The sequence below is a fragment of the Acyrthosiphon pisum genome, chromosome A3 (assembly GCF_005508785.2).
Source record: "Acyrthosiphon pisum isolate AL4f chromosome A3, pea_aphid_22Mar2018_4r6ur, whole genome shotgun sequence".
NCBI lineage: Eukaryota > Metazoa > Arthropoda > Insecta > Hemiptera > Aphididae > Acyrthosiphon > Acyrthosiphon pisum.
The window spans coordinates 8,081,629-8,105,851 of NC_042496.1; the positions used below are offsets into that span (position 1 = coordinate 8,081,629).

General features: G+C 28.1%; 3 protein-coding genes across 7 annotated transcripts in view; 2 read left to right on the forward strand and 1 right to left on the reverse strand.

Annotated features, from left to right (window-relative positions):
• Positions 1-4,159, forward strand: part of LOC100570810 (forkhead box protein L2-like) — a 24,902-nt gene extending 20,743 nt beyond the window's left edge. For all 4 annotated transcript variants that reach the window (XM_016801445.2, XM_016801444.2, XM_008181178.3 and 1 more), the window contains 5 exons: positions 808-997; positions 1,733-1,805; positions 3,338-3,410; positions 3,493-3,627; positions 3,705-4,159. In XM_016801445.2, coding sequence (XP_016656934.1) covers positions 808-997; positions 1,733-1,805; positions 3,338-3,410; positions 3,493-3,627; positions 3,705-3,829 — 596 coding nt within the window. In that variant the 3' untranslated portion in view covers positions 3,830-4,159. The remainder of the gene's footprint in view (positions 1-807; positions 998-1,732; positions 1,806-3,337; positions 3,411-3,492; positions 3,628-3,704) is intronic.
• A 3,812-nt stretch (positions 4,160-7,971) lies between these two features.
• LOC100167245 (coatomer subunit beta') lies at positions 7,972-15,959 on the reverse strand. 2 transcript variants are annotated; one of them, XR_510358.3, is made up of 13 exons: positions 15,780-15,959; positions 15,511-15,669; positions 14,311-14,503; positions 13,678-14,025; positions 13,452-13,614; positions 12,681-13,371; positions 12,266-12,604; positions 11,599-11,833; positions 11,163-11,527; positions 10,986-11,100; positions 9,505-9,641; positions 8,593-8,705; positions 7,972-8,181 (listed from the first exon to the last, which is right to left on the reverse strand). XR_510358.3 is itself a non-coding variant. In XM_001947711.5 (12 exons), the coding sequence occupies exons 1-12, from the start codon at positions 15,780-15,782 to the stop codon at positions 8,646-8,648; spliced, it is 2,808 nt and encodes a 935-aa protein (XP_001947746.1). In that variant the 5' UTR covers positions 15,783-15,959; the 3' UTR covers positions 8,506-8,645. The 2 variants fall into 2 exon arrangements, 1 of the variants encoding a protein (XP_001947746.1); XM_001947711.5 differs by lacking the exon at positions 7,972-8,181 and having other exon boundaries at positions 8,506-8,705.
• Positions 15,960-18,343: 2,384 nt separating this feature from the next.
• On the forward strand, positions 18,344-21,304 carry LOC100159060 (U6 snRNA-associated Sm-like). Its single transcript, NM_001163222.1, has 5 exons — positions 18,344-18,609; positions 18,718-18,759; positions 19,103-19,201; positions 20,723-20,894; positions 21,153-21,304. Exons 1-5 carry the CDS (start codon positions 18,607-18,609, stop codon positions 21,239-21,241), a joined length of 405 nt encoding a protein of 134 aa, NP_001156694.1. The 5' UTR covers positions 18,344-18,606; the 3' UTR covers positions 21,242-21,304.
• Positions 21,305-24,223: the final 2,919 nt, after the last annotated feature.

The window sequence follows — 24,223 nt, forward strand, 5'->3', positions numbered from 1 at the left end:
AAACTACTGGGAAATTTAAATTTTGACCTCCCCAATGCACCAAGGATATTCACTTTTTGATCGAACAAGATATTGAAGTGGAAAATCGTAGCATTATTTCGACTACTTGTCGTGTACACCGACACAAAAAAAATAAAAAAATAAAAAAAATAAAAAAATAAAAAAAAATAAAAAAAAAAATAAAAAAACACACATCATTGTAAAATCAATACATTCATCGTTCCACTCAGAATCTAAAAAACACAATTATATTATTTAAATTTTTAAATTTATATTTACAATGTATGTCAATTAATTATCATCGGATTCGACGTGTTATCAACAAAATACCTAATGTCCAAATCTAATCTAATAACTAATAAGTAATTATCAATCTAATCAATAATTTTCGATGAACATTTTATGGAAACTTTTAAAAATAAAAATAAAACTATGATATAAGCCAAGGGGGGGGGGGGGGGTGTACGGACCCAGGGTCCACCACTGTGTTATCATGTTAAAAGTGTTTAGTATAAAAACTTTCGTTTATTTTATGTATACATAATCCACACAATGATATTATTATAAAATCAACAGGTCCCTGTGTTATTTTTTGTAAATGACAGTAACTTATCTAAAGAATGTTTATAGTTTGAACCGAGGACACGAAAAAAAACAGAACAAGCAATTCAATCCCTTTATCTATGATTATTGAAACACATTAAAACACCCACGTGCCGTCTAATTTTTAACAATTTATAATCAGCTGCATTATTTATTTAATCTTTTTTTTCATCCATCTGTATTTTATTAACAATTAATATTTAGATCCAAAATACGATAACATGTTTGAAAATGGGAACTATAGAAGACGTCGAAGAATGAAAAGACCATATAGAACAACACCTTATAGTAGACCTGGGACGTATTTTGGACCAGATTATAGTAGAGGCATCTTAGGATCACATCCTACAAATTTTGGTTCAAATCCAAATGTAACACCGAGATTTGACCACAGGTTTGATACGTTTATCAATAATTATTATTGAAGGTAGCTAATATGAGTAGTCGGTACGCTATTAGTTTTTTGTAGCGCGCTAACACTACAGCTACTCCCGCAAAAAAGTAGCTCGCTGTCACTACTACTTTTTAAATGTAGTGCGTTGCTTCTAACGCTATGTGTAAATGTAGCACGCTACTTTTACACTACATTTTTTTTAAATGTTCCAATTGAAACTTGGTAGTTTATAATTTGTACTTATCTAATATTTGGTCACTGGACGGGTTTTAACTATGCGAGTTAATCGTGGATTAAACCCGAAGAATTGATTAATAAACTCGTCGTTATTATAATATAAATAAATAAAATATACAATAGTAATGGTTATCATACTATTTTAACCATCATCAAATATATTTAAGGTAGCAAAAAATAATGGTAATTTTCGTTACGCTAACCGAAAATTTCTAGCGCACTAAAGTATATCACTACATTAGGTGTATTGTAGCGACGCTACGTCAATCGCTACCTATTATACTAAAGATCCTTGTAGCGTCGCTACAATTAAGGCTCGGTCAAACAGAAAGCGGTCTGCCATGATGTAAGGGTACGCAGTCCGTGCGGTTGTATTATTTTACAGTGTCCGCGCGGACAGACCATTTTGTGTTTGACTGAGCCTTTAGCGTCCTACTCCCGGCCACTGGCTAATATAGCTATGCATTGCATGTTCAATAACTGATATTTTTGTTTCAGTAATAGTTGGCCAATATCACCTTATTCGGCAGTTCCTCAAACGCATCAATTGCATTTTCCTCTATCATCTCAAGTAAGTTTGAAGTTAATCTTTCTTAGAGTTTAATATTAATAAATATACAAATACGATGACTATTATAGGTAACTACTAACTAGATAGTAGGTAACTAGTTACAGTGGTACTAGAATGGGTGATCCAATTATAGGTATTCATTATTCAAATATTTCTGTTACATACTTACATAATTTTTATTCGTTACATTTACTATAGGTATTTATCCTTATCATTTTTTCAATTGTTTACTCTTTTGAATGACATCATACATTTTTAGTTCATAGGACCTATTCCCAGTGGCGTCATTTTAGTTTTTATTGGGAGGGGGCAAAAGTGTTGACCAGTCCATATGACTGAATTAAAAAACAGCTAGCAAGCAAATTTCCGATTATATTTTTATCTAGGTACAATCCCCATCTACTACTACTTTTATTTTTATTTATGAGGTAAAAATAACCTCATTTTTATAACAAAAAATACGTGGAGGAGCAAAATAATTTTGGTACCTATACTTACGGCTATACCAGCTACAGTGCTAGTCCAGTGCCTCAGGCCATCACTTAACATTTTTCTAGAGGGGTCGAACAAATTAAATACTTTTTATTATAGAGGTTTTTTTTAGAAATCATGGATAAATTTATTAGTGATTGTTTTAATTTTTGTATTTATATTGTATCAGAAGACCAATGTTTCCATAGTTCAAACTAAAAAGTAAAAACTAGCTATAATCCTTATTAATCATTATCTTGACAATAACTAATAAGTATCCAGTATGATATTATGTTTCCTCGAAATTAAAAAAAAAAAAATGATTGTTGTTTTATCACCAACAATTAGGCGGTTCTTGTGGCCCCCCTCCCTTTTTAAAATGACGCCACTGCCTATTCCGATCAGAATATCATTCGGAATAATTTGATTTATAAAAATTAAATTTCGTACAAGTTTAGTTTATTATTTATAATTATTATCTATTAAAAGTTTTGATGAGCTTAAAAGTTGATCAACATTTTGAGGGGTGGTACCCCATTACCACCACTCCACTGTGCACATAGAAACTTTTAATTCTTGAAATGCTCTACCTCTTGTCAAAAACTCTATTTTTAGAGATAAAAGTACCTACATAGAATAAAATAATAAATCCTTTCCGTTTTTATTCTGTGGTACGTACTCCAAAAAATATTCCGCTTTGGAATGAGGAATTAAAAAAAATAATTTTTTTTTTTAAATACTTAGTGTCTTTTATATATAATGGATTACTCGGGAAATGGTATTCACAATTCATTTACCTATTTGTGAATCTGTTGAACATATTAATTCAAATTCCAAACATCTAATTATTTGCTGTAACCTGTCAACTGTTTACTGATAATAAAATATTCATGGTTAATGACTTATACCTAGGTGGCTATATAATCTTTTAAAGTGTTCCATCAGATACCCTAGGTACATGATTATATTTTAACATTAATTTTATGACTTTTGTGTTTTGAAAACCGGCCATTCGAGGGTACCTTATACTTATTTATTATTAATTTTAATCTTGAATTTAGTTGCAACCAGTGCAATCTGTTCAGATCTCATCAATGAATCATTCAAATTACAATCATTTACCAACAACTATGGGTAAGAAAAATCAAAATCTAACAAGTATGATTAAATACATACAAATTTCATTTTAATTTATTAGTCCTATTATGATTTTTAGCAAGCCCAAGTATGACTTTTGGTGGGACATATCCACAATGTCAACGGCGTCAACAACAAGAGGTATTACCAGATACTACTCTTCAGTATTCTTATTGGGCCACATCAACATCTTCTCCAGATCATATGATTTCAGGTATTACATTTTCAAATCATTACTATTAAATACACCGATCATTTTTTAAACAAGAATATATTTTTCTGTTGATTTAGTGAAAGATGAACATTTGAGTCTATTGGAAAAAACACAAGATACACTGAACCTTGAACATTTTGAGGTACAACCCCCAAATGTAGATTTTGAAGTTACAGATTCACGACAAAAATGTTATTTATGAAAAACGATTTGTGAATATCGTTAAACACTCATATTTTATTTATGGTTCTATGATATAATGTTTACACCTAATACATTAATAATAAGTAACAAAGAAATGTAACTAGGCATGTATAACATGGCATTTTTATCTGAATTCAAAGTTTATATAATTATTAATTTATGAAGTACTAATATTATAGTAACTGTTAGTAAGGGGATCTAAGAGGCAGGCCAAGCTTAACACATTTATTATTTTAAAGTAGGCACCTGAATAAACAATTATTTAATTTCATTTAAAAATAATTTTAAGTATACATAAGTTTAGCGCTTGTTAATACTTATTTGTTATTTATAAATTATTGCGTTTTTAGCTTAATGTCAAAGCAACAAAACACAAAATATTTATTTCTTATATATTGTTACCAAATGGATTAAATTGTATATATACCAAAACAATTGAATTAAAATTATTAAAATATAATTTTATACCTATGTTTAGTATTAACAGTCAGTATTATATTGTTAAGGAAGAGAATATATTTTTACGTCAAATTTAAAAATGTCATAAATAATAATAATTTAAGTACAATTAGACTTACTTAACATTGTAAAAGTACAAACAAAAATTAAGAGTTTAAATTATGAACAAAAAAAATAAGTCTGCCTCTGATATATGAATATTATTTACCTATATTGATTTTGTATTTTTGTATTATAAAATATTAGGATTTTATAGCCATTATTATTTTTATTTCAAGTAGGTACCTATCTTATTTTTAAATATAAATACCTACATTAAGTGCCTTATATATAACAGTTTGTGATTTAAATATTTAAAATAAAAATGATTTATTATAGTTATTATGTTAATCCAAATCCAATACCCAATGATTACTATTGTATAATATATTGAAATGTATGTGATTACTAATTTGGTATATATAGGTGTATTATATAGGATATAGTTATATAGGGGTATTATATGTAATAGGTTTATATATGGTTTTATACGCAAAGCAAAAAATACCAATTCATATTAACTAAAGGCCTATACATTTATATTTATTTAAGTATTGGATAATAATTGGACGAGTGCTTACAATTTTGTTTTGCTAGCAGCTTACTATTATTTACATTGGCAACATCAGTAATCATAGAGATTGAACCAGAAGATTACTCAGTAATTAGGATCAAAATTTAGAATATTCATACGGGCGTGTACAAGGGGATGATGTGGAGGTCAGATACTATCTATGAAATATTTTTTTAGTAAAAGTTGTAAATAAAATATTATTGTTCGAATTCATAAAAAAAATATTGTTATCCTTTTATTATACATAATATACATAATATTATTATAACCTACAGCTGGTATCAGCAATATACACATTTGTCATAATGGTATAATAGTACTTAAGTATAATACTACTATACTCTAAACAAAACATAGAAGTAATAGGTATATTATACAGAATATAATATAGACAATAGATCTAAATACCTAATCACTGATCTCACCATCACTCTTTGGCTTAAAACCAGGTATATAGGTAGTATATACGTAATGATAGTGGATAAAACATCTTAATATGTTTTATCAATAAATACGTGATGATAGTGGGTGGTGAATGTCGGGACACATTGACCCAAAATTCAACATGTTTGGGTACAATTAGACTAATTAGAAACAACATTAGGGTTTGGGCACTTAGAATAAAATGTATTTGGGAGATTTATGTGATTGGTCTGTGTTATTGGGAAAAAAATATAATTAAATTAAAATACTTGTTTAATACTTTAATATATTTAGATATGAATAAAAATATACAAGACAAAAATAAATATTGTTTATTTTTATGTTTTATAGATTTAATATAATTTAAATAATTTAATACAGACCTAAACATAATATCAAAACATTTTTAAATTTAAGTTGCAAAAATAAAGACAATTTTGCAGTTTTTGCTAGACAATTAAGAGCCAACCTCCTAGTGGTGTCTCCTGGATAATGCTAATAGCTCTAAAGTAAAATAGTAAAAAAAAAAAAATAACTTTTACTCCAACATTGTATTTTTTTAAAAATATGATTTACTTAAATGTTGTATTAATTGTTGATGTCTGAAAAATGTGTACCTGCATCATTCCCCCAACTCATAGGTAAATATATCGTATTTTGTAGCCATGTAGGTACTTACCCAAAGTTCCAAACGTGTTACGGCCACAAATTAATTCCTATTGTTTGTACACAGGTTGGGAGGCAGGGGCAAATGAAAACTGGTCCCGCGATCACCATTTTTGTTGTAAACTCGGCCCGGAAGTTTTAGGTGATAAAAATATCAGTCGTAAACTCGGTCCAATAATTTAGACTTATAAAATATAATAGGCTCGACATAATTTAATCTTAAAAGAAGTACTCAGAAGTCGGAGTATTATTAATCTAGATTCATATTACCTAGCCAATACAAAAAAAAGTACTGTGCCGGAACTTGAACTCTGAGGGCCCTGGTGCAAAAGACAATTTAGGGGCCCTCCATAAGTAATATATTAATAATGCATTAATAGTAAAAACTAACATTAGTCACTCAGTACTTCCACAATTCCAAACTACATCCATTCAAGCTACAAATATAGCAATTTCAATAAACCATGTACCCACTACAATCTCGTCTGTTTACTGTCCACCGGGTCACGCTAACAAAATAACCGACAATGATTTCACTCGGTACTTCAAATCCCTCGGTAACACATTTTTATCCGGAGGTGACTTCAATTCCAAACATAATTTATGGGGATCTAGAGTATCCAATACTAGAGGCCTTTCACTACACAGATCACTACTTTCTAACAACCTAAAATACTTATCTCCTCCTGACCCAACGTATTGGCCATCACATTCCAACAGAGTTCCCGACATTCTTGATTTTTTCATTCATACTCTCCCTAATAACATCAACTATAATATCGCCAATCTCGCAGACCTCTCGTCTGATCACACCCCCATCCTATTAACTTTAAATAATCAATTGGTCTCACTGAAAAAATTCCCCACTCTCACCCCAGGGATAACCGATTGGAAAAAATTCTTCTCCCGCATCGTTGAAAACAATATATCTCTAAACATTTCTTTAAAATCTACAGAAGAGATGGACTCTGCTGTCTCGACCTTCACCACGTTGATAAAAAACGCCGCCCTTGACTCATCAACTTCCTTACCCACCAATCGCAATAAAAATTTTCTCCCTGAACACCTCTCAAAACTGCTTGTTGAAAAACGCCAAGCTAGAAACCGATGGCACCACACCCACTTCCCCAGTGACAAAAGTCGCTACAACAACGTTGCGTGCTCCCTTAAAAACCTTCTACGTATTCACAACACAGAAACATACCAGTATACAATGATACATGATACATCACTGAATTCAAAATTAACACACCCATTACAGTGGCCCATTTAACATCTTCTCTACAGCAGATAAGTATCCACCAATGTTATAATTATTATTTTATTTCTAAACATGTAGTTATATTTCAAGCAATATTTTATACTATTTTTGTGGGCCTGAAAAACATGTTCACATCATTTTATTGGAAAACAATGATTTAGAACAGGGGGATCCAACCTTTTATAGTTGGCGGGTCAATTTATGCTTTCATAAAAACACCGGGGGGTCACCAAAAAAAAAATTATATTATTACCTATTTATATTTTATTTTATATAATGCACAAATAATAATTATTACATTGCAGATTAAGTTACTTAGAATTAATTGATTAATTAATGTGATGATTGGCATTGTTTTTTAGAAGCCAATTTTTCAATATAAATTGAACACCCTGTGGTGGCTAATGTGATGCACGATTAAAGACTAATTGTGAATATGGGTTCTTGATTTAGACTTTATTAAATTCATTGTAGAAAATGCCGATTAACAAATACGCATATTTCCAAATAATGACAAAATCATATTACGATTTTGTTATAATTAGTTAAATTTTCGGGGGACCAAAAAAAAGGCTTCAGGGCTACATGCGACCCACTCTGATTTAGAAGATACTCACACATTTAATAACGATTAAATATATAAATGGCTAAATATATTTTAATAAATTCAAACTAATTTTTTTCATAAAAGACTATATTATATTATAATAAAAATATGTAAAATAAAAACAAATATTGAAATATATTTTCACACTATAAACACACAAGTATAGTAAGTATGTAACAGTATAATAATATAATATAAAATTGTATATACTTATTTATATTACATTATGTTAGAGTAATATAACATTTTATCATTGTGCAAATACTCTTGGTGTCAACAATTTTGAGACTTAATACTGTACAAGAAATTAAATGCATTCACCTGAAATTTCAAATAATAAACAGGGACTAAACATATTATTTTTATCAAAAACATTTTGAGTATTATAAATTCAAAAAATGCTAAATAATATAAGTAATATGCTGTTTTTAGAAATATTGTATTCATTAAAACAAAAAAAAAAAAAAAATAATTTAACTAAAAGAAAATATGTAAGTATGGTTTTTCATAATTTTAAACCTTAATTTAATATTACTATTATTAAATTAATAACACTAATACAAAAAATGGAATGAATGAATGAATAACTTTTTTTTGTGTGAAAATAAATCATAAATAAGAATATAATTAATAAAAACAATGATTATAATATAATTTTAAATTTAAATATAATAGTATTTTTACAATTAAAAGCCATTGCATTATCAATTTATTGAGGCTTTGGATACTCACCAAATATATTACCAAAGAATATTACAAATATATTATACTATACATTTATTTATTCAAGAATAATCGTCATCATCATCGTCATCATCAGATAATTCCGCATCAATATTAATGCCCTAAAAATTTTTAAAAATATTATTATTTTGATATACAGTCTAGAAAACCATGTCAGATTAAACTACAACTAAAACCTTAGACGATAATAATGAAAATATAATATCATTGTAAAAAAGTAATAAAACCAAAAAGTGATCATTCTTATGACCTTAAATAACCTCTTGTCTTGTTAAAGCAAATTGAACCAAAAATAAAATAAAATAAATATAATGTATAAATGGCCAACATTTAAAAAAAACATACTCTTATAACAATTTTAAATGTTGTAAGACTCACCATTATTGTACCTTCAACTATAAATCAAACACATGGGAAAAAAACTTTCAAATTGTACAACTTGTTAGCTCTATTTTTCACAAATGTACAGTACAAGGAACTTTTATTTCGACAATTATATAAAGATGAGTACACATTTCCCTATAACTGATATTAGTATAAGCAATTATAACAAAAATATTTTAATAGTTTTGTATCATTATTTATTTTGGATGTGATTGTCTGTCATTATTGTTAATCAGATTTAACCTCCTCATAATATAATGTTAAAATCTGGAAAATATGATTTCCTGAATTTAATCTTTATTTTACATTAAAAGTAATGTACGTCACTTTTACGTTAACTTTTGAAAACAAAAACACGGATGTCTAAAAAATAATAATATATTTTATCAACACTATTATGATATTTATGTTTTTTTGTTAATTTAATGTTTTTAATGGTTCAATTTGCAAATTTTTTTTTTAGCTTCTAGGTACCAAGAAAACTATTTATAAATTTGATTAGATAAAATGTGCTACCGTTGATTCTATATCATCCAAGTTCATATTTTCTAGCTCTTCTTCTAATTCTTTATCCACATCTTCAAAATCATCTACTATTTTCATAGGAATTAATGGTGGCGGTAAAATGTTGTCCTCTTGTTTCTTATCTACATCTAAATATTCAAAACAATTATATGAGATATAATATTTTATGACTACATACAGTCGAACATGGTTAACTAGAAGTTGAAGAAACCGGCCAGAAAGTACGAGTTATCCAAGGATAATGAAATTATAAAATATTCTAGGGACCGACGAAAAAGTTCAAGGTATTGACGGTTTCCAGATAAAGAAGTTGGAGTTAATCATATTTGACTGTATTTAGCTCTAAATTTTAAAAAATAATTTTCTGTGCCAATTAGTTGATTACACAATTACCTGTCATTGACATGGGTTTTCAGTTGAATAAGCAATTTACTATACGTGATATTTAATGTATTCCAAAAATATATTTTAAATTCTGAGCTGAAGAACTAGTGATTTTAAATGGCATTAATTTTTATCTGTGTACAATTTTTAAAATAGAAAACTTGATCTAATCTGATCGTGTATCAATTTTAAATAGCAAATATTAAGTACTTTTGAGAGGTAACTTTTTGATTTTTGACAAATGCTTTGTGAAAAAAAACTATCAAGAATGGGAAAATGTTGAAAACACAAATTTGTTGAATTAAAATTTTGTTATTTTGTAAATAAATGATTTTTCGATTTTTAACTTATCAAATTTCTACAGAATTCAAATGTTGGGCTATTATGGACACATACGATATCGGGGTTCTATTAACTCCCATCAAAGATAATTTTTGATTTTAAACATTGATGGTTATGGGCATCATTACATCATATTGTATAGTTTCATGAATTATTTCTTAATATTTATTATTAAGAGGATGCAACACCTCGATGTGTTGCCTATGACGTACAAACAAACACATGGTAAATTCACGTTTCTTAGCATTAATATTAGAGTGAATTGATAAATTATCAAACTTGAAGGTTAGAACTAAGAATACTCTCAATATTACTTAGGCATGTACTTTAGTTTCTTATGATATTAAAATTTGTAAGTTAAAATTCATATCATCATTCTTAATTTATTGTAATATTTTTACATATTCATAACATACTTAAAAATTGAAAATCATTTAAAAAAAACAAACAATTTAGAAAATGTTCTTACCTATAAGCTTAATAATAGACCAATTCATTCTTTTATTAAAGCTGAAAACACAAAATTGGATCTGCTGAATGTCAACGTTCTATTTTTAATAGAACATAATATTTTCTAGGTTTATAAAAGAGAAATAAAATATATGTGGGTGTGGAATTCTTTTCATACTAGCTTGATATTTAATATTTATTAGTTATTAGTTTATTATAGTATAATAGATGAATAAAATGATTTTTTTTTTTTGATTATTGAATAATAATAAACAAACAAATAACATTTTACTTACAGCTGGATTGTAAGACTTCAGCTTTAATATTAGCAATTTGTTCATTTAAATTAAAACTTGGTTCTTGAGTTTCAGCTGCTTTCATTTCTTCTAAACAATTTCTTTCATGATTCAACTAAAAATAAATGTAGGTATGTAGGAAAGAATAAATTGTGTTTTACTATTTAAATAGCTTACTGGAGTATTAGCATACGCAGCAGCTGGTAATTGCCTTTTCCTTTCAGCTTGTAAAAACACTTCTGTTTTTAATGATTCCTGGTAGTGCGGGAATAAGTTTTCATATTCATCTGGATTTGCTAATGATTCACTAGCTTTCACATTAGTTTTGCTTAATGAATCTTTCCACAATCCAACAATATATGACATTTTGCTTGGTAAATATGACCGAGCAAAAAATGCTGCTTCTGGCAATCTATCAGTTTCTATTAATAATTGTAAACATTTGTCTAAATCGCCCAAAAGTAAATAAGACAGAAATGATATATTATTTTTGCCGTTTGAGTTAGTACTTTCAGCTAATTTTTTTACCATTTCACTATTACCTAGATAAGACGAATCATTTAGTTTAAAATCAATTGAATATAATATAGGTCTAATCAATGCAAATAAATACCAGAAGATGTAGCTAACAAAAGTAGTCCACCATAATCTTGAGCCTGATGAAGACATTCTTGTGCTAATTCAAGATTAGCTTGTGCGGTAGCTAATTCGGAAAGTTGTCTCCATTTTTGAGGACTAGATGCTTCCTTTGCAAGTGAATGTGCTTTAGCTAAGTCTTGTAATTGGATTGCCAATTCAAATTTATGCTCAACATCTGTTGATACTGACAATGCTTGTTTCTTATAACCCTAAAAATACAATTTTATAATTAAATAGTTAAGCTATTACACTAATTACAAATACATGTATTGTTATGGGGTAATGAAAATATTAACTCGCTAATATAGTATACTTAAGTAGTTTAGGTGATGACATATACTCCACTCACATTAAGAAGGAACCTTGGCGGTAACCAGTTATTGTCGGCCAGGGGTCAGGCAACACCTGTTTGTCACCCCCCACCGATCAACTATCTGTTATTAAGCCATGCTCCTGTGCACAAATCGGCCACCGAGGTTTATTTTTAATGACAATAGAGTACAGACAAAATTATTTTTTTACATGGCCAAGCAACCCAATATTATCTATTGGTAGTTTAATAATGAAATAAAAATAGTTAACCATAGTATTTTTATGCTTATAAGAACCATAAGTAATCTATCATTTAGTATTCACATTACCTGCTTTTCTAAGAAATGAGCAACACGGGTTCTATATTGGGATGGCACTGATGGTAGTATGCGATCAGCAATTTCAAAATCCTTCCTCATGACTGCAGTTTGGTATTCCAATACAGATAAAAGAAGGCTATAAGAAACAATGTTAAGTTCCTTATCACCTAAGTAGAGTCGATTTTCTTTAGCAACATATCCTAAGAGATACATTGTGCGGTCAAGATGAGACACAGTGACAATTTCTCCACCAACATAATAGTTGATACGGTTTACGCCATTGGTGTATATAAAGCAATCACCAACCCATAGACCAGTTTTCACAACTTCTTGAACTTCTCCTAAAATCTAAAATTTAATTGAAGGTTAATAATAAATATATGATTTTACTAGATCTAAGATTTAAGTAATTTTGTTAACTTACCTCAAAGGCATCTTCAAGGCCATCAGGACTAGCAGCTTCATAATTGGATGCTCTTGCAGCACTAAGTACATTGACGTCAAAACGTAATATAAAGTATGCTTCATCAGTAGCAAGACACACTAATTCTCCTGACTCTGACCAAAATACATGTTTAGGTTGAGTCTCAATCCTTCGTACTAAGTTACCATTTTCCCAATCATATAAAGCCAACCCAGTAACAGATTTCACACCTAACAAATAACCTCCAAAAATACCATCGGCTCCACCTTCTGGTTTAAAAGATTTTTTTTCTTTAAAATTCTTAAAGACTTTGATTGTAGAAGAATTTTCTCTTATTGCATACTCAGAATCAGAAGACCATACAAAATCCTGAGCGGAGCCAAATGCTTTATTACGTAAAGCCATTGATGTATATATAATATACTCTCCATCACCACATACTACTAAAAATCTACCATTTGGATTATGAGATATTGATTGTGGATAAATTTCACAGCTACCCATGTCCTTAACTTGTATGGGTAAACGTTCACCATCTTTGGTTTCGGTTCCTTCTGCTTGAAGCATTGCTTTAAGGTTAGCTTGTTGAATTTCACTATGACGAGCCCAAACAATTTTACCACCATGAACATCCATCGACATTGCTGGCTCTTCACGACCAACTTTAACCATTATACTACCTTCATCATAACTAAAAAATCATCAATTAAAATTACAATTTCGAGTTTTAATTTATAAGACTTTATAATATAAATTAATAAATATTTTTACCCTAAAGCTACATTATTAGATCCCCGTAAGCAACAGATTGTCCATACACGTTCTAAACCATAATTTAATGATGATTCTAACCGATAAGTACCGGAATGCCAAATTCTGACTGTACCGTCTTCTGAGCCAGTTAGAACAATCGGAAGTTCTGGATGGAAACAAACTGAAAAGACAAAAAATAGTTTTGAATTGGAACAATTTGTTAAAACAGTTAACACTATATTACCAGCTGAAATATTTTGAGCATGGCCTTCTAATGTCTGAACACATGTTTTATTTTGGTAATCCCAAATTTTAACAAGTCTATCGTCAGCACCAGATATCAAATAAGGTTTATCTCCAGCATGATAGTAGTCAACACAATTCACTCCCTTTTCATGTCCTTCTAAAGTAAAATTTGGAGTTGAAGAACCAAGTTGCCACACTTTAACAGTTCGATCTAACGAAGCACTGGCAAAAGTATTGTTATCTTTAGGGTTAATTATAATCTGCATCACATAATGTGTATGTCCTTCAAAAACTTGTTGACAAGCCCATTGTTTTTCCCAATTCCAGAGTTTTATCAACATGTCATCTATAAACCATACAGAAATTAAATATAAAAATATTTCCTCTGTAAAGAATAGGAATTATGTATTTTTCTTTCTATACTCAGTTCAAAATAAGAAAATGACCTAGCCGCGACCAGTTTTCATCCCACAACAGTCGGATACCGTCCCCACTACGGGGCACTGCCATGGAACAAAACCACACCCATGCACACAGCTTGGCCACCGGGTCATCGTTTTATTTTGAACAGAGTATAGCTTATGGGCTATAGGGCAGAACATAACAGTCCACCCATAAATTTAATACATACCACTACTAGTAAGTATAAAAGGTTGGGAAGGATGAACAGCAATACTTCGTAAATAATCAGAATGTGCATCTAGTTGATGAACACGCTCCAAAGTGTTATAGTTGATTACACGCAATTGCATATCATCTGAACCAGTGACAATCCAATTTTTTCGAGCAACAAATCGAGCTGCTCTAACAGGTAGTTCACATACCTAATGTAAAATATTATGAATATCAACAATATACAATTATATAATGTTAATTAATTGGAAAGTCAATAGTTCCAATTCAAAATATTATGCAGATTTTTTTAAATATAACATATGACTAATAACCTCTCTATTATATTATGGATTAATGTACTAAAAAAAAAAGCTTTAAAATTCAAAAATAACCATTTTGTAATTATTTATTTATAATATGGAGAAAAAACAATTTTAAAATTGGTTGAAATTTGAATAAATGACAGCAGCTAATATTTTCAAAAGTACAGCATAATATTGTTAAATTGTAGTGTAGACTTTTTTATGAGAGGGCCCCCTGCGGAAAAAGTTTATGGATTATGTGTTATTTTATAATAGTTGAATAGTACATTTTCTAAAAAAATAAAGGCTAAACACTTATAAAAACAATTAATTAACTTATTATTTTCTAAAATTTTGAGTTTAAAATTATGATCCCCATATTTAAAATAGTTATTATTAAAATAAAAACACATAGAAATTACAAACTAATTATCTTTTTTGAACATAATGGGTATGGCAATTAACAATTGAATATTGATACTCGAGTTTAATATGTTTATAAAAATATATAAAAAGAAATATGAAGTTTAACTAATAATTTGGTAATTAAAACAATTATATTTAGATGATAACTTTTTATTTATAGTAATCAATCAAATATTAATTCATGTTTTTTTTTTGCTAAACTTGTATGATAGGATCCATATTATTTATTTATTTTTCATTATTACATATTATTAAAAAATTGTTATTTTAATGTTACGAAAGAAGTTCAAACATAGATATATGATGAACATTTATTTTAAGTAATAATATATAGACATACCCCATGTGATGTAACACTAATGTCTAATTGTACGACTAAATACCAAGAATTTTAATTTAATACGGAAACAAACTTTTTTTTAATGGAACATTAAAAATTACAGAAGTATTAGGATCACTATTGTTTAATTAACAATGTATAGGTTTACTTCGTATGATTTAATGAGTGTAGCTGTTTCATGGTTCCATATATGAACAGTGCCATTGTATAATGATGCCAACATCCATGGCTCTTTGGGATGGAGGTCCACGCACTTGACACGATCCGACCGAGCAGTCAGCTTACGCTTTATATCTAAACGTAAAGGCTGGAAAATACCGAACGATTAGATTAAACACAGTATTCAGGAGAAATCGTAAATATGTTGTAGCTGCGTCCAGGAAAGTTATATCCTACTACAATAGTAGGCACACTCACCATATTTAAGGTTTTAAAATTAAAGCCTCAGAACATCCAACCGATCGAATATTCGTGTGAAGTATTTTATCGTTCAGAGAATAACATATACAGGTTTAAAATATTAAAATTATAATCTGCATTCGTGTAATGAGTGTGGCGTACCCCGAAATCTGAATGTTGTCGTCTGCGGTGGTGTCTTATCACCGTAGAGTACGGTTATCATCGTCGACCGATGATGACGGACGTGTACACAAGCAGTCATACCAATCTTTAGATCATTAACATTGTATATAATGTAAATGAAATATAATATATTTTCAGGATGGGGCAGGCCACGATTTGTTTTTTTCTTTGACAGGTCAAGTTTTTAGGAATGTTTTTAACCGAATTACAAAAAAAACTCCTAAAATTAAAATGTCTATAAATAGCTTAAAAATGGCTAAAATTTCCGAACTTTGAGCCGTAAGAAACAAAATCCAAAATACAACATCTTGTCATTTTTCATTTGAAGCGATATTTCTGGTAGAAATCGTCGTCCGTAATTATTTAATATTATAAAATCGTGAAATCGTACGTTTTTTCTCCTTTAATCGCTTTTATTTCGAGTAGCGTTTCGAAAATCGAAAAAAGACCTCTTTAAAGTACGAGTTTAAGAACACTACCTTTCAAAAAAGATGCTATACTTGATACTTTTGAGCAAGTTTAGAGGGAGAAAAAGTGTTTACAGAATAAAAAAAACAGGTAAGTGGGATGCCGCTCTGCTGTAGGTACAGTAGATTACAAGTGGGTCATTGTATAATGGTCAATGGATTCAGGATTGTATTAGACTTGAATTCAATGATAAAATATTGTATAAGAAAAACGATTCTGAGCGGAGACGGTTTGTCGCTCTGGATATTTTATATTGTTATTATTTATTTTATCATGTAAGTTGAATATTAATTTCTATATAATAAAATTAAGTGGCGGGATAATCGTGACCATTTTTCTCAAGAGATATTAGACCGATTCAATTTATTTTTTTTTCAATACATTCTTTTCGTCGAGAAGAAGAACGTATCGCCAATTATATTCGTGTCAGGACGCCACCGGTAGGGGCTCAAACGGGGATTATAAGATTTACGATTGAAATTTTCGTTTATTAATGGTTGCTATTGGTTACGGGAGAAATATTTAGTAGAAATTGGCATTTATTTGTTATTAGTCCCTATTTGGGCACACCAGGGACAAGCATGAGTAATCACAATATTTTAAGAGTTATATTTTTTTACGCGCAACGGAGTGCACGGGATCAGCTAGTATTATAATATTATAATTTTTTATTAGTTTCTATGGTGATAAACAAAACGTTAGAAATTAAAATCCGTTTTTTCGTAATTTTTCGGAGTTTTTCCCATGGCATTAAATAACTATTGAGAAAATCAACCTCTTTAAAGTACCATCTTGATCCAATTTGCTAAAAGATAAGGTACTATGTGTTGAAATCGAAGCACTCCTTCTAGTAGAAATTTTGTATACAGGATATAAAAAAAAAAGAATAATAAACACCATTGTAAAACCAATAGGTTCCTCGCTCCGCTCAGAATCTAAAAAACTGTACAAGCAAATTAAATTTTTATAAGCGTTTCAAGTTCATATTTTAACAAGATTGTATATTCAATCGATTTATCATGTGGCGGTTTTGTTATTTAGTTTTAATTCAAAAACGATTAACTGTAGATACATGAAAATTTCATTGAAATTTATTTTATCTATTCTTATACTTTATAAAATTTTCAAAATATCTTGAGCTGTTTACGGACAATTTCAAATTTCAATTTTTTTTTTTTTTCTATGAATATCAATAAAGTTTAATCTGTTGGATCAAAAAGTGTAAAAATTTAATATAAGGCTCCTGAATATTGTTACAATAGCAGTTGAAAAATATTAAATAAATTGAAAAAAAAAGGGTGTCCGGTAAAGTAGATTTATACCACGGTTTGTTATTGACGTATAACGCGTTATAACTTACAGCCTTGGGTAAAATACTTTTTTGACTCAAAAAATAACAATGTCCCACAACTTGTCAAAATACGTAAAAAAAAAATTAAAATTTGTTATAGGCGCTGTGCGGGGGGCAGTCAAGTAGCGTTAGCAAGTACATAACGTAAAATCACAAACTTTGGAAGGCTAAAACTTCTATAATAATAGTTTCCCGCGATATAAAACATGTACAGCATCGTTTTAACTTTTAAGTATAAAACAACCAGTCGTTAACAACAAAACAAAAAATTGAAAATTGTAAGGGGTTGGTAAAGTGCATATTTTGTTCCTTAATTTGTCATGACTACTACTATATGGACATTTGTGCTTTGAATCATAGACCTTATACTAGTATAAATACTTTGAATACTATAATTGGCGCCAAATTTCATGATAAATGATAATGGTGATGACGTCACGGACGTTGAATTCGTGAATCGTGATAATCAGCTGCTTAAACCACGGTTGTAGATAGTATACACAGAATATTCTGTTATTCTGTGCTTTAAATTTGATTGCTTTTTATCAATTTATTATTCGGCACTAACTACTATTTTGTATTTGTAATTTGTATTCACTATTCAGGTTTCTATTATTATTCGTTATTTTGTTAATACTCCTTAAACGTCACTCGTCAGTTTTTTACACGATTGTTTTGGACGTTTCGGTACACGTTTAGACACTTTATTAGTGATGTCTGTTTTTATATTACAAATTACTACTTAGTTATATTTTAAAACTATGTCTTAAGTTCATTACTGTTTTTTTATTTTGTGCATTTAATTAATATATACACTATAATTATATACAATATACACATAAAATGGTAACAATTTTTCCATTATATTTTATCATTATTTAATAGTTATTTAATAATATATATCCACAGAATAGATTAAATATCCTCGATTAAAATTGTCATTATATGTTACAGTTACCTCTTTCATTACTAAAAACTGCTCAGAATCACCCAATGGTAAGCACATGCATACATAATATAAAACCTATTGTGTTTTTATGTAATTTTCTGACTTCAGACTTTTGATTTCAATGTCTGGTATTAAAATATTAAAATTTTGATATTGAAAGTAAAAAAAAAATTTTTTATAAAATCAATGATTAATAAATATTGTTATAATGTTATATTTGAAATGATTTTGAAAATTTTAGTTAGTTATATTTTTGATATAGTAGGTAAACATTTTTTTTTTTCTGAATTGCTTGTGTACCTAACACATAATATGAATCATTAGAATGGAGTTTATCTGCCTGAATATGAACTAGTTAATGTTTTTTTTAAAATATAAATTTGCTTATAGCTGGTGGAATTAAAAAATGGTGAAACATACAACGGACATTTAGTGACATGTGATAGTTGGATGAATATCAATTTACGAGAAGTGATCTGCACATCTAAAGTATGTATTGTTCTGAAAAATAATACTGTAATATTTGTACTAATATTAGGTTTTATTAGGTGCATCCAGATATCCCATATATAGCAATCAAAGAGATCACTGACATCCCGCTCCTCCTCGACTGCTTTCAGTGTAGTAGGACATCTTCCCCTGATACATGTTTTACTGTGAACAACCCACCCAAATTTTTAAAAGTTTATTATTTAAATTAATTTTTTTGTCTAATATTGTCTAATATTGTCTAAACACAGAAAAAAATTCCAAATATTGTCATAAATATAATAAATTATAGATGTATATTTTTGATAATTGTCTACTTAAAACACTAAAAATTGTTATCAAAAAAATAATAAAAATTAATAATAAGTTATGTTTGAAACAAATATTATAATACATAATATATATTTGGCAAAATATAAAGTAATATAAAAAAAATTCTGTAAAATTAAATTGCAATGGGTTTTTATAAAATATTGTGATTATTATAATCCATGTTTTAAACATTAGTTAATAGTTATTAATTTAATAGCACTTTTTATTAAAAAATAATATAATTTATTATGCTCATGGAAATATTTGGATTTCTGCCTTTAGACAAAAAAATAGATGTGGCGTATCTTCCCCTGCATATTGATACTGGTTATGCTTTGGAAATTTAGTCAATGAGATGAATTAAAAATTCATAAGATAGATGAAAGATAGATCTTACATTTGGAAAGTATCCATAGGTAATATTTTAAATCATATAAAATAACCTGCAAATTTTTATGATTTGGAAAGATAGTAATATATAAGTTTTTAATTTATTAGTTTAGGCATCAATAAAATATATCTGTCAATTTTTATTTATTTAATTATTTGACCTTAACCATAGACACAATTTGGATCTTAGCCCCCTCAAAATGTATATCACAGTTGAGGTATTAAATTATTTTCTATATTTTATGCATAGGTTTTTTACGTACTGAAAATTGTAAATAGATCAAACGTAAAAATAATATGTTTTCAGGGAATTAATTTGTTCTTTTAAAATCTATATTTTTTTGATACTACATTTATTTTTATTTAAGTATTAATTATGTTATAGTTTATTAATTAATAAGTGTTGGTAATTAGTCATCACCTATTTCAGTATTCGCGAGCTTGGATCCAAAAGATTCTATGTCAATATTTTATTATTTTTTGATTACCAAATTCTTCTCAATTAACTGTTGAAATAACATAAATTCTAATTTAATTTAAAAGGTTTTGATAATTTATATGTCCAAATCAAATAATTATAAGCTGAAAAATATTTAAACACATTCAAATTGGCTTTTCTGAAAAATTTCAAATTTACACATAGAACCTTTTGGATCCAAACCCGCTTATTATTATTAATTAACTTAATTAAAAATATTCTAAAACTTAAATTGACCTCTGATTTAATTTATTTGTACTTGTTTCTATTCTAGTCTATAGAACTAATAACTAGAACGCTTATTAGAATATTGAAATATATTATTTTTAATTTTATTTCAGGATGGAGATAGATTTTGGAGACTTCCGGAATGTTATATTAGAGGTAGTATGATTAAATACCTGAGAATACCTGATGAAATATTTGATATGGTAAAAGAAGATATAGTTGTAAACAAAGCTCGTGGTCGAACAGATAACCAGAAAAATCGTGCTCCTAGAGGAGCTAGGCAAGGTATAATATTCTATGTTTAATATTACAATTAAATGTTAAATATTTCTGGTTGAAAACATATTATTATTTTATTTTTTAACCGTTATTACTTATTATATTATATTCTACTTTAATATCCTGTTATTTAACTAAAATATTTTGTTACTATCAAAATAAACATTTTATTTATTTAAGTTAGTAATGTTTATTGTTGATAAATAATTTAATTTAGTATTAATTTTACATGAAATGTTAGTTAAATATTGTTTTCTGTTTTAGGGTTCAGTGGAAGAGGAGGTGGTAGTAACAACCGAGGTACTGGACCACAACAACAGAGAGGTGGTCCAAATAAGTTTAGAGGAAAATAAATTGTATATTTTATAAGTTGTATTTATAGAATAAAATGTATGATTACGACATGTGTAAAAAAATTCTTATCTTTTTTGAATTAATTAAGAATGATTTACTTAACCAACAATATTTCATCAAGAAAGCAAAATAAAAAATGCGGGGAAGTAGATGTGGTTCTGCTGTATTACTAGTAGGTCACTGTAATGGATGATGTTAAATTTTAAATTCAATGATATGAAATCATTGTATACGAAAAACAATTCTGAGCATAGACGGTTTGTCAGCTTATAATATTACTAAGAAAATTTGATGATATTATTGTGAATAAAGTAATTAATTTTACTATTTGGCATTTTGGCATTAGAACAACACTAGGATAAATTCATTTTTGCCAAAAAATTACATTTAAAAGTGTCATTGTGTGAATAAAATATAATAATATACTCTAAAAGTTTCATATACCCATGTATAATATTTTTAAATTACAATAAACTAATTCTATATTAGTATATTACTCTTTTTAAATTAGCCTATGTACTCGAGGATAATGTGGCATTCTAATGGTGAAAGAATGTTTGAAATCGGTCCATTAATTTTTGAGTTTATTCGTTACAAACACACAAATTTTTCTTCTTTATAATATTAAGTATAGAAAATAAATAATATATTTAACAAACGCAGGTGACGAGAATATTATTTTCATACGTAATATTGAATCATTCATATTGTGGTTTTCTACGGCAAAGAAGCCACAGGAAAATTCGATTTCATCCTTATCTTTATAAACAAGTTTTTAACAGTTATACCATAGGGTTTCTGAATCGGGGGGTCCCGTCCACAACTTATTATTTAGAGTAATAAAACCTATAGAATCAATAGAAATGACAAATTAATCGTGAACAATTAGCTGCTAAAGATATAATATGAACTAAAATCTATTTGATGTTCTAAATATATACATAACAATTCTAAATTTTATTCGAGCTAGTGTCGTAAACACTCCGATTTTCAAGTGATGTATGAAGAAATGGGTCCAGGCTTTAAAAATTTGCTATTACATACAAAATTACTCGATGTTCGACGGTTTCTAAGGTTTGGCTTGGTTGTTTGAACTGAAAACAGAAGTAGAAATACTTAAAGACAAAAAATGTATGGTTAGCGAAACTTGCATAAATTCTAAATTGTTTAAATTTAAGTACAGGGACAAGGGCCACATACTAATCTTTTTATATCGTATTAATAATAATCTATGTGAGTATATAAAAAATTAAATCCAAAACGGGATTACCACAGTTGTAAAAATGTAGAGAAACACTGAGCTTATAGCATATACTAAACAATATATTTTGTGATAATTATTATTTACCTATTTATATTTTAGATTCTGAGTGAAACGATGAATGTATTGATTTTACAATGATGTGTGTTTTTTTTTATTTTTTTTTTTATTCATTTTTTTATTTTTTTTTGTGTCTTTCATCACCTTTTAGGACAGTAAAAGTGCTTGGATTTTCTTCAACAGTACCTTTTCTGATAGGAAAGTGAATCTAGTTGGTACTTTGGGAGGTCAAAAGTAAAATTTTTCCAATAGTTTTCAAAAACGCCGTGAAAAACAAAAGAAAATTAAGAAAAAACGGGAATTTTTAAGCAAAATCTGTTTTCGAGAAAATTGATTTTGGTTTTTGGTGTAACTTTAAAACGAATGACTAGATACATGAAATTTTCACTGGTTGTTTATATTTCCATTTTCTATACATAATACATTTTTCAAAATATTTTGATATGTTTTGAGCTGTTTAACGACAATTCCAGTTTCCAATTTAATTAGTTTTTTTTTTATGAATGTCAATTAAACTTTATTTGTTGAGTAAAAATACTTGAAAATTTGATACAAGGCTCCTACTTTATTGTTACAATGAAATTTGAAAAATATTAAAAATCCTTAGTCAGTTTTTTTTTTATTAGCATTTAAAGTTCAAAAATTGACAAAATATTGAAAAATCACGAAAATTACCTAATTACGTTGAGTTTATAATTCGTAAAAATTGTTCTTTTTAGAACTAAGATTTTAAAATGTGGTACAAGATTCCTTATAGGATAATCTACCTTTATCAAAAAAAAAAAATGTCTATAAGAAAGTCAAATAAAAATTTTATGAGCGTTTGAAATTCATATTTTTACAACATTTGATATTTGCTCGATTTCTCATGAGACGATTTTCTTATTTTGTTGTAATTAAAAAACGAATGACTGTAGAAACTTGAAAATTTCACTGAATGTTTATATTAGCATTTTATATATACGATAAAATTTTGAAAATAATTTGACTCTTTTTGAGCTGTATCTTTTCTTATACAGTGATATTATATCATTGAATTCAAATTTAATACTATTCATTTTACAGTGACCCACTTGTAACCTAATGTACAGCAGAGCGAAATCCACTTACCCACCTTTTTGATATTTTAATTTGATAATTTGATAGTTGACTTACAACAGCTGATTGTTGTATTTGTATGTAGAATACATTTGACATTTTTTTTAATTTGTACGTCAGAAAGTACTGACTGAATCAAGTTCAAGCAAAGTAATAATTATTCAGCTTAATGCGCTTATGCTAAATCTAAGTCAAAAAATGCTATTATGAAATTATTTTATTTGACCAGCATTATTATTTATTGCCATGCTTTATACATAAATTATCAATTCTGTAATTGTATTGTTTTATGGTAATTGTCTATTGTAATACATTTAGATTTTTATCACCCAAAGTTGCAAACAAATGATCAATTATGACTTATGCTATTGTTTCTAGGCAGGAATTACTTAAATTCAAAAAATTGTTAGCGCTTACTAATTCTTAAAATTCTTTAATAATGTAGCATTATTATTAACATAAAATGTTATGACTTCTGTGTTGGAGGTAAGTATTGATCTAAAAATACAATTTGAAATACATTTTGATATGGATTTGTTTTGTATTCACTCTGACAATTTTT